The 11,797-nt window shown below is 44.3% G+C and overlaps 1 protein-coding gene across 1 annotated transcript in view; it reads right to left on the bottom strand.

Annotated features, from left to right (window-relative positions):
* MYO5A (myosin VA) overlaps window positions 1-11,797 on the bottom strand; it is an 82,143-nt gene that overhangs the window by 3,985 nt on the left and 66,361 nt on the right. The window contains exons 33-38 of the mRNA XM_032233588.1: window positions 8,989-9,135; window positions 6,946-7,100; window positions 5,943-6,032; window positions 5,260-5,410; window positions 3,532-3,814; window positions 155-329 (exon numbers count right to left, since the gene is read on the bottom strand). Coding sequence (XP_032089479.1) covers window positions 155-329; window positions 3,532-3,814; window positions 5,260-5,410; window positions 5,943-6,032; window positions 6,946-7,100; window positions 8,989-9,135 — 1,001 coding nt within the window. The remainder of the gene's footprint in view (window positions 1-154; window positions 330-3,531; window positions 3,815-5,259; window positions 5,411-5,942; window positions 6,033-6,945; window positions 7,101-8,988; window positions 9,136-11,797) is intronic.

Genomic DNA, 11,797 nt, shown 5'->3' with positions numbered 1-11,797 from the left:
TTCTTCTGCAGAATTCTTAAATTCTATCATGTCGCCCCTAGTCCTTCTCTTCATTAGACTAGATGTATCCAATTCCTGCAACCGTTCTCCATACGTTCTTTTAGCCTCCAGTCCCCTAATCATCTTTGTAGCTCTTGTCCCGGAAGAGGGTTACCTGTGCAGTAGTCAATGCGTGGCACATGGAGCAGATGGCCCCTGCGTCCTCATCGGTCTTCTTTTTCACTTGTAGCAGCTGGGCAGCCTGGATCAAGGGCTCCAGGGTCTCCTTGGCACCGCTGGTCATCAGGTTTTTGTCGCGAAGCCATTCTTCCAGCTGGCTTACGTTGTACCTACGGGTTTGGTGCGTTTTGAAAAAAAATAAAGCAAAACCTTTAGCAACTTTGTTTAGTCAGCCCGCCTAAGTGGAAATTGTTTTCTGAAGGCATTCTTGCTCGGAGGTGCTCGGTTAATTATTAACACAAATGTTTTGTTACGAGGGGAAACAGCAGCTCCTTGTTGTGGGCAAGAATGCTCAGAATGCCTTTAGTCCTTTAATATTCCCCATTCCTCCTTTTTCTGGTACTTGGTGTGAAGTTGGATAGAGGGAATTTTTTTCGCCATCGATTTGTGTTCTTTTATTGTGAGCGGGGGAAACAGGGTGTTGATTCAGACAGAAAAACATACTGATCCATTCAGGAATTCTGATTTATAAATAGTCAATAGACTTGTGTGTGTTTCTGTGGCATCTCTGTTGCTTTGTTTTTTTCCCCCCATTTCTAACCATTTGTAAGTCACCAAGAACAGCCAAGAATCAGGCAGGGTTTAAATGTAATCAATGATTGTTTGTTGTTATTTTTAACTTTTTTAAAAAAACTTTTTAATAAATTTATATGCCGCCCAATCCCGTAGGACTCCTGGTGGCTTACAGAAACAAAATAAGGAATTAAAAATAAAAGAAACAATTTAAAAAGAAACAGCTTAAAAAACAACACACCATACACTCAATCTGTGTGGGGCTGGACCTCATTCATGAGGTCAACAGCCCCAGGCCTGCCGGAATAACCAGGTTTTAGTGGCTTTTCGGAAGGCCGAGAGAGTGGGAAGGGTCCGGATCTCTACGGGTAGGTCGTTCCACAGGATCGGAGCAGCTACAGAGAAGGCCCTCCTCTGAGGAGCCGCCAGCCGGCATTGTCCGGTCGCTGGTACCCGGAGAAGGCCCAGCCTGTGAGTTCTTATCGGCCGTTGGGGGGTATGTGGCAGGAGGTGGTCTCCCAGATATCCAGGTCCTAGGCCATGTAGGGCTTTAAAGGTGATGACCAGCACCTTGAAGCGTGTTCGGAGACCGATCGGAAGGATTATTATTAATCAGCCAATGAAAACTAAGTTATTTGGTAGGATATCCCATTTAGAATGTAACGTTAAGAGTTCAAACTACAGGTAGCCTTTGCTTAATAACTGCCCTGTTTAGTGACTGTGACATTTTTTCTTATTTCTTCTGTTTGATCAAACCATGCTGGGACACCGTGTTCTATTCTGGACACTGCATTTTAAGGAGGATTTCTATCTATCATCTAATAAAGGAGAATATTCGTAGCTCAGGGTTGACATGAGGGTCCTTGGTGCTATCTGATCTTGTTTGTTTTCTTGCAGACATTTCATTACCAAACTAGATAACATCATCAGAGTTAGTGACTAGTACTGATAATGTTGCAGAGTTTGGGCAATGAAATGTCTGTAAGAAAACAAGCAAGCTCAGAGAACACCAAGAACCCCTTATCCATCCATCTATCCGTGCATCCATCCATCTATCCACCTGTCTACTTACCTACCATACCTACTTACTCACCGTATTTTTCGGAGTATAAGACGCACCTTCCCACCCGCTAAAAGAGCGTGGAAATGTCGGTATACACCGAATACAGCCATTTTTGGCCTCCAGAAGCCCCGCCCCTGCACCCCATTTTTGTGAAAAACAGGCTGCTTTTTGCAAAAATGGAGGTGTTTTTCCCTTCCCCTAACCCCCAGCAGCACTCTGCAGGCTTCTGCAGGGCTGGGGAAGACATAAATGCACCCATTTTTGCAAAAGACTGGTGAAAAATGGGCTGTTTTTCACAAAAATGGGGGCGTTTTTGCCTTTCCCCCAGCCCCGCTGAAGCCTGCAGAGTGCTCCTGGGGGCCGGGGAGGACAAAAACTTTTTTTTCTTACTTACCTCTTTGAAATTTTGGTGTGTTTTATACACCGGTGCGTCTTATAGTCCAAAAATACGGTATTTTTCGGAGTATAAGACGGACCTTTTTCCTTCAAAAGAGGGTGAAAATCTGAGTGCGTCTTATTCACTGAATGCAGCATTTTTTGCCTCCAGAAACCCCACCCCCTTTTCAAAAATGGCCATGCATAGCTTTTAGGAGGCTTTCAGAGAGCTCCTGGAGGCTGGGGAAGGCAGAAATGAGTGAAAAATGGGCCGTTTTTTGCTCAATTTTGCCACCCCCCCCCCAGGAGTACTCTATAAGCCTCCTAAAGGCTATGCATGCAATTTTTTTGACAAAAAACAGGCCCAATTTTCGCAAAAAACAGGCCATTTTTTGCTCGTTTGGGGGGGCATCCCGCAGGAGCACTCTGCAAGCCCCCTAAAGGCTATTCAGGCCTTTTGGGGGGGGGTAGGAAACGGGCCCGTTTTCGCAAAAAACGGGCCGTTTTTGGGAGGTTTGCAGACTGCAAAACCTTTTTTTTAAAATTTGCCTCTTCAAAACCTCGATGCGTCTTATACTCCGGTGCATCTTATACTCTGAAAAATATGGTACTTTCCGGGATGCTTTCAGAAATACTCATTCATGCATCATTCATTCATTCATCCTGCATAGAAATATGGAGGCCAACCTTCACCGCTTAGAGGCCTGCCTGTTTGGTAAACAGGTTGTTAGGAATATAATCTTAACGGTTGGGTTGGCAATATATAAATCATGTAACGATGCTGTATCTGTTTCTTTAAATCATACTGTAAAATGTAACTGGTTGCTGTTTTCCTCAATCGGCCATAAGAGGGAGCCAGAATGACTGTTAGCTCTCTCTGTTTGTTAGATGCTGGGCTGATCTGATCTGAGTGTTTTGGAAGCTGGCTGTTAGAAAGTGCTGTGAGCTATTGTAAGTTTTGCAACTGCTAGCAAACTTTGAGTACCGAACTGATTATATGATACTGGACTATGTTATTTGGATTATCCCTTAACTGAAAGACGTTGACGACTGACTGTCTTATCCGGGTATGACTTGGACTGTTTGATGGACTCTGATACCTCTATTTCCACGAAAGTAAAAGCCTATTTAAACTGCAGTGTCTCTGTATGCTGGTTTGTGTGCTCTCCAACACAACTCTCACAACGCTTCTCTGAACGTACTCGCTCTCCCAATGGGGAGCTTACCTAACACAGGTGTTCTAGCCCAAAATGACCTTTGGCTTAAGAACACGAAATGATCAGCTGACTCAAAATACCTCCCTGCTCAGCCAAGAAAGGCGTCTCAAAGGACTTAAAAGATTCTGAAGGAGATCTCCCCACCTGATCTGCATTCCTTTGCTCCAAGAGCACATGTCCTTTCGCAGCAGCAGGTTATTGAGGGTCACGGCCCCAATGATGTAGAACATCTGTTTGACCACCTGCTTGATCAGCTCAGGATCCATGCCGTGCTGGCACATGATGGAGTGGAACGTGTTCAGCTGGCGGATGATGGAATCCAAGGTGTAGGTCCCTTCGTCGGCGATGCTAGAGGTTCTCTTACGCAGGCCGGTAGGCTTCACCCCGGACACTCCTTGGATGGTTTCGTGCTCCAGCATTCCTGAAACTGAGGACAGGGGTCATTAATTCAGCTGAGGAATAACCCTTTTCCTGAAAACAAAAAAAGCAAGAGAAGGAAGGACACACGCTGATGGGTGTTTTGAATATAAGGAAGTAAGGACACCGTTGACGAGAAAACAACGGTGGCACAGGAACATAAGCCAAACCAAAATGGAAGCAAACATCAGAAAGTTCCATACTAGACAACAACAACAAAAAGAATATCTCTGAAACAGGCAAGTCTCCATCAAATCATCTTCTTTTAATGACCCCATAATCCCTTGCGGGGTGGAGTCTGGGCAACTGAATGGAGCTAGCTGAATGTTTAATGGCCAGATGCCCTTCCTGTCACCAGAACAGAGGTTTTTTTCGGCAGATATATTCTCATTGTAATTTTTTTTTTAAACTTTCCCCTTTCAACTTCATTCTTAAATATACATTCTTATAATTGCTATTTAACATTTGTGAATTCATCATAGTCTCTATATTCATTTTTACACACACACATATAATACAGTTTGGGTCACTTTCTTGCCACCTTGTGCCAATCAAGCCAAGGTGACGCAGTGGTTAGGGTGCAGTACTGCAGGCCACTTCAGCTGACTGTTATCTGCAGTTCAGCGGTTCTAATCTCACCGTCTTAAGGTTGACTCAGCCTTCCATCCTTCCGTGGTGGGTGAAATGAGGACCCAGACTGTGGGGGCGATATGCTGACTCTGTAAACCGCTTAGAGAGGGCTGAAAGCCCTAGGAAGCGGTATATAAGTCTAACTGCTATTGCTATTGATGACTGGAACGTGAACTGCGACTCTAAGCAATTGTTTGTTCTTTGAATTGTGTTTGGACAAATATCTACTATCACTGCTTGTGAAGCTACTGTTAGTAGTAAAGCTACTTGTTTTTCCTGGCAGTGTCTGAGACTCTATTCGTGTGTTTCTTCTACTAGCAACATTCCTTCTCTCTAGCTGTACATTCCGCTGTGCTACTTTCTGCCTCCCAACAGAGATACCCCTAACAAGCTTTCAATAGCCAGCTCTGTTGGGTCCTGCAAACAGGACATGGACATCCTAAATACAGGTAGTCCTTGACTTACAACCACAGATGAGCCCAACATTTCTGTTGCTAAGTGAGATGGCTGTTAAGTGAACATAAGTCACTTTTTTGGTGGCATTGTAACTTCCGAGTGGCCACTAAATGAACTGTTCTAAGTCGAAAACTACCTGTAGTAGCTATAGACAGCCATAATTTGACTTGCTTAATAACTCTTAAGCATGTAGCAAAGTAATCTCTGAACTCGGCGTACACAATTGACACAAAACAAAATTCTGTCATTGCAAGGAAAGACCGATGGACATTATCAGGGGAAAATCCAAATGATAAAGATGACTTTCTTAATTAGGAAAAAAACATCAACCCAGTGGACACTTTCTCATGTCCTTAGGTTTCGCCTTACCAATCATGGGCTGCAAAATATTCTCTAGAACTCGAACAAGTTGCTGATAAATTTGGATGGCCAGGTCGCTTAATACTTGTCTGTACTCGGCAAGGTCGAAATTAGTTAGGCAGTGTTCGTTCTGACGAGATGTGTTATGTTTCATGAACCCCTGCAGGCAGAGAAAGATAAAAATAGCCAAGTTTGTATTAACGTATTTTATGCTGTCGTATTCAAACCAGAAGTGGCATTCAGCAGGTTCTGGGCAGTTCTGGAGAACTGGTAGTGGAAATTTTCAGTAGTTTGGAGAACTGGTAAATACCACCTCTGGCTGGCCCCGCCCCCATCTATTCTCTGCCTCCCGAGTCCCAACTGACCAGGAAGGAATGGGGATTTTGCAGTAACCTTCCCCTGGAGTAGGGAGGGAATGGAGATTTTACAGTATCCTTTCCCTGCCACGCCCACCAAGCCACACCCACCAATCTGTGCCACGCCCACCAAGCCGTGCCCACAGAACTTAATAAAAAAGTTTGAATCCCACCATTGATTCAAACAGATTTCAACTTTTAAAAAAAAAATCCCTTGGATAAAGAACAGTATGGTTAACTTTCTTTAAGCCTACTGGAGGAATGAGACTCATCTCCTACTTCAAACCTTTGAAGCGCGTTCACCAATGGAAAATAAACCAAAAATGGAGGACTTACTTCTTCACCGCTATACTGCTTCAAACAGTGCAAAAACCGGCATGTGTTCGACAGCCAGAAGGAGACCATTTCGAAGTCGTCACCTCTTTTCTAAAAGCAAAAATACGGAACAGTAATAATTATGAAAAGGGTGGAAACTCATCAAGGAGAGAAGCAACTTAGAACTAAGAAGAAATTTCCTGACAGTTTAACAACAATTAATCGGTGGAACAGAAGTTGCCTCCAGAGGTTGTAAATGCTTCAACACTGGAAGTCTTTAAGAAGATGTTGGATAGCCCTTTGTCTGAAGTGGTGTAGAGTTTCCTGCCTAAGCAGGGGGTTGGACTAGAAGACCTCCAAGGTCCCTTCCAACTCTGTTATTCTATTCTATTCTATTCTACTCTACTCTATTCCTTATTCTATTTTGTCCTGTCCTGTCCTATCCTATCCCTATTTCTATTCTATATAAAAGGCAACGCGCATTAAAGGAAGTTTAAAATGCAAAATTATTGAAAAAGGAACCTTTCTTTCACAAAAGCAAACGTTACAGCACTTCTGCATAGCATTAGATTCTAGACAGCATCCTACGTGCCTCTTTTTGAACTGTCTATGGAGGTTTTCAGTCCTCCAGGTCATGGCTGTCTCAAAGGTGCTCTTTCAAAAGGAAACTTACTTTCGTTTTGCCTTGAAGACATCACGCTTCTCATCCAACAAGTTTCAGACAGAACTGAAGAAGCTTCTTGGATGAGAGGCAAAACGTCTTCGAGGGAAAACAAAAGTCCAGCTGCCTTTTTATTTTATTTTTTTAAGCACCTTTGGGACTCTCTTTGAATCCATTTCCGCATCGTGGAATCTGTGCCACGAATGGAGAGGGAGATAGTTGTCCTTTATTATTCTAACAGAAAAATACTTTATATGCCTGTCGCGTTTTCATGACAGGTTATGTAGGACACGGAGCTCATCCACAGTATTATTTTTTTAATAAACCCCGGGCTGACATTTCAATTGAAACCGTAAAACTGACCTTCAGATTTTTTTTGATGCCGTTAATCGTAGAAGTCAGCAAGGACCTCATTTTTTGATCGTCGTTAAGGTGGTCAGCATGCCGGACGCACATGAACAAAATGTAAGCTGGAAGCCCTGGGATGAGATTTACTGCCACTCCACGAGGCTTCAGGTCTGAGGGAGAAAGAAGCCACAAAGAGGAATTTATATGTCAGGGTTCCAAACAGCATCTAAAATAAAGTAAGAATCCGAGGCAAGAGGTTCCTCAAAATTCCAATTTATTAAAAGAGCCGTGTTGGCACATCTGGGGAAACCCAAATCTGAAAACTTCCAGTTTTTCCCACCCAGTGGAAAGTTCAAGATCCTTCCCCAGCACCCACAAGTTTATCACATGTTTCAATCTTCCACTGCCACGAAGACAGCTTCCTCCCATCCAGATCCGGCAAAGATGACCTTGACTTTCTAAGAAGAATGTTATTATGGCTACATATCACCCAACTCCATATAATCCCCACTCCCATTTTTCCACAGTAGAAAGTGAGGCAGGCCTGAAACTGAAAAACAAAAGATGGCTTGCAGGTCCAACATTATAGATCGTTGCATTTAAAAGTAAAGGTTTCCCTTGTCCCAGTTGTGCCCAACTCTAGGGGGCAGTGCTCATCTCTGTTTCTTACCAAGGAGCCAGCGTTGTCCGAAGACATTTCTGTGCTCATCTGGCCAGCCAAAGGGGTACGGGACACTATTGCTTTCCCACTGAAGTGGTACCTATTTATCTACTCGCATTTGCAGGCTTTCGAACGGCCAGGTGGGGAGGAGCTGGAAAAAGGAATGGGAGCTCATCCCATTGTGTGGCACTCAGGTCTCAAACCGAAGCTCTGAGCCATTTGTTGTGGTCCGCCGGGGGCCTGTGGAGCTGGCAGCCGATTCAGACAGTGAGGAGGTTGGGGAGGAACATGGGCCAGTCCTGGAATCTGGGGAAGGCTCGGACGAGGGTTCTGCGTCGGAGGCAGAGAGGGGGCCAAGGCCATCTGGTAGTGATGCGCTGCCTCCAGAGCCTGACATCAGCGAGGCAGAAGAACAGTGTGAGCCTGTTCCCAGTTTGCGCCATGCGCAGAACTGCCAAAAGGCAAGAACAGTTAAGACAAAAAGGGCGACTCGAGAATAAGGCTTAGAGATGATTGGCCCCTCCCATAAGACATAAAAGAGGAGCCAACCAATTGCAGGAAGCAATTGGTTCATTCTGGTCAGTCGGCTCAAACTCTGAGAAGCTCCGTTTGACTCTGTGCTCCCTTTGGCCTTGCAAAGGGAATTGGCAATTAAGTCTCTGGCAACGTTTCAAGGGAGATAAAGGTGGGTGTTTATCAGCATTGCCTTGAAAGACTGTGACAGACATCTGCTGGACTCTTCACAGACTACTTGTGAATCATTACGAGCTGTGAATGATCATAATTCACAGCCGTCTAAATAAGAGAGGGTTTGGGGGATTAAGCGTATGATATTTATGGTTTATCAGGAAGCCTAAGTCAGAAGACCATTCCACCATTGATATATTGCATCAGCGTATTTAAAATGCCCTAATAAAATGGCAAAGAGCCAGAAGTGGCTTAAGGCAACTAGGAGAATACAAGTTCTTGTCCTGCCCTAGGCGAAAAGCCAAGTGCGGCACCCGGCCAGTGCCTCTTAGCCCTAAGAGGGAAGCGATGGCAACTCACTTCTGAAAAAGCCGCCAAGAACTTATTCAAGCAGTCTCAAGGAATCAAGAGTGATTCAAAGGCAAATGTTTTGTTTTAAAGTATTTTCAAGTAATAATACTTCTCGGTTCTTTTGAAATGGACGCTGTCGACTCTATTCCAAGTTTGTTTTCCTTTGTGCAGTCGCCAATTATTTTAAAAAAATTACCTGGGCTGATTATAGAACAGAAGAGCGCAAAGCCACTGAAGGAGAAAAGGGAATTTGCTGTGCAGTAGACTAACAATTAAATTGTACATAATGGGGGGGGGAAGCGATGTTATCTTTGCAAAACCCCCACACGGCGCTTTTTATAAGCAGAAACGCCTCTCACCTAAGATGAGATTCTTAACGAGCTTCGGTTCATCCTCTTTCTTGTATTCTAACATTCCTTGGAAGTCTTTTTCTTTCCTTGGGATATTCACGGGATGTATGGGCTCGTCAATGATCTGCCCAGGTGAAATGTTCTCCATCTGGCCCACTAAGGAAAAGAAGAGGGAACAGGAGGTGAACAAAAGCTAGATTCGATCCAGGAAGATGACACCGAACTGTGGAGTTTTCTTCCCGAAAGTTCGTGGATTAGTTACAATCCATTAGGAGCTTTGCTTGTTGTTGAGAAAGTACATGTGGTTTATGAACCACGCATAAAGCTCTACAGCCAGGTGGGTCCAACTGTGGGAACTTTTTAAGACCAGTGACTTCAACTCCCAGAATTCCCCAGCCGGCCATTCTGGGAGCTGAAGTCCACAGGTGGTTAAAGTGGCAGAGATTGGACATCCAAGACAGAATGACAGGAGGGAGGGAGGGAAGGAAGGAAGGAAAGAAGGAAGGAGGGGGAGAAGGGAGAATGACAGGAAGGAAGGAAAGGATGGAGGGAGGGGAGAGGGAGAATGGCAGGAAGAAAGGAAAGGACGGAGGAAGGGAAGGAAGGAAGGAGGGAGGGAAGGGAGAATGACAGGAAGGTAGAAAAGAACGGAGGGAGGGAGGGAGGAAGGAGGGAGGGGATAATGATAGGAAGGAAGGAAGGAAGGAAGGAGGGAAGGAATGGAGAATGACAGGAAGGAAGGAAAGGACGGAGGGAGGGAGAATGACAGGAAGGAAGGAAAGGGGGGAGGGAGAATGACAGGAAGAAAGGAAAGGACGGAGGAAGGGAAGGAAGGAGGAAGGAACGGAGAATGACAGGAAGGTAGAAAAGAACAGAGGGAGAGAGGGAGGAAGGAGGGAGGGGATAATGATAGGAAGGAAGGAAGGAAGAAAGAAAGGAGGGAGGGAAGGAAGGAAGGCAGAATGGCAGGAAGGAAGGAAAGGACGGAGGGAGGGAGAATGACAGGAAGGAAGGAAAGGACGGAGGAAGGGAAGGAAGGAGGGAGGGAAAGGAGAATGACAGGAAGGTAGAAAAGGATGGAGGGAGAGAGGAAGGAAGGAAGGAGGGAGGGGATAATGATAGGAAGGAGAAGAAAGAAAGAAGAAAGACGAAAGAAAAAGAACAAAGAAGAAAGAAAGAAAGAAGAAAGAAAGAAAGAAAGAAAAGAAAGAAAAGAAAGAAAAGAAGAAAGAAGAAAGAAGAAAAGAAAAGAAAGAAAGAAAAGCTATGGATCTATAGAACCCGTAGGAAATAACAATCATTTTTGTAAAAAACAAAGTGCTAAAAAAATGCCCTCACCATGCGAGTTCAATTAAGAAATATGCTCTGGAATGCTGAAGAGCTAGAAACTTTACCTGGCCTTGTGTCAGTCTAGGACAATAAAAATATCACACACAACAACTGGAAAAACCGCTAAGGCTAACCGGCAGACGGTCAATAACAGAAAGCTTCTAGTATCCGGAGTTTCTACATAGCTCTGACATTTTCCTGGTCTGCCCGCACACCTTGTTGAATTCAGGAACTCAAGGAGCCTGAGACACACTTGCACAGCCAACACAGCAGGCTATATTTAGTGTGTGCCAAAGGGAAGGCAATGATTTGATCTCGGCCACTCCCTTAATGCAATCTTTACGAGAGCAACTTTCCCCCATCGGGCGTGCGGTTGGGAAAATGCCTTACAAAGGGCGATACACAATCAGGTGAAGGACGCAGAATGGGTTAGGAAGCAAACCAAGAGCAGATTTTGGGACCAGTTTAATGAGATTGTCTTAGGTGGCAAAATAGGGCATCTGGTCTTCTGACGAAGATTAATTAGTTGGGAAAGCATCATTTCCTCTTGCACCAGGATTTATTCACTGTATTTTTCAGAGTATAAGACGCACCAAGATTTTGAAGAGGTAATTTTTTTTTTAAAAAAAAAATCTTTTTTACACTCTGCAGACTTCCCAAACCTTCTGCAAGCCTCGTTTTTTTGTGAAAAACGAGGCCTGCAGAGAATTTGAGAGGCCTGCAAAGTGCTCCTGGGATTGGGAGGGCAAAAACAAGCAAAAACGGGCCCATTTTTTGCCAAAAAAAAGGGCATGCATATCCTTTAGGAGGCTTGTAGAGTGCTCCTGAAGGCTGGGGGGGCGGGGGGGGGGGAGAGATAAGCAAAACCAGCCTGGTTTTTTCTCGTTTTTGCCCACAGGAGCATTTTACAGCCCCCCCCCCCCCAAACCCTCTGCACATCTATTTATGTGAAAGGGGCGGGGTTCAGGGAGGCCAAAAATCCTGTATTCAGTGTATTAAGATGCACCCAGATTTTCACCCTCTTTTGGGGGGGGGGGAAGGTGCATCTTATATTCCGAAAAATATGCTAGTTTTTTTTTTTATTATTTAGTAAGTTTATTTGCTGCCCATCTTGCTGCGAGATGGTTTGCTCCCCACTCCTTTCTAGCACTGATGATGTTGTTACCTAGATGGGTAATCAAATTATTGATTACTGTTAATTTTAATTTTAATTCTTTAAAAAAAAATGTGTCATTGACAATTTTTATTGGGTTTGGGATATCCTGTTTAATTTCTTCTTAACTTTTGTATTATATGTTTCTTTTAATGTTGTACGCCGCCCTGAGTCCTTGGGAGAAGGGCGGCATATAAATCGAATAAACCTAAACCTAAAAAAGGTTAGCAATCACTGTTTTAGGACAACCTGCGCAGCTCCTTCGGTGTATCCAATCTTCATTATTATTGCAGAATACCACTCTTATTTTTCTGGAGCAACTTCAGAAACCCTCGT

Source organism: Thamnophis elegans, chromosome 16, assembly GCF_009769535.1.
Source record: "Thamnophis elegans isolate rThaEle1 chromosome 16, rThaEle1.pri, whole genome shotgun sequence".
NCBI classification, from domain to species: Eukaryota; Metazoa; Chordata; class Lepidosauria; order Squamata; family Colubridae; genus Thamnophis; species Thamnophis elegans.
This window is presented reverse-complemented; position numbering and strand designations above follow the sequence as displayed.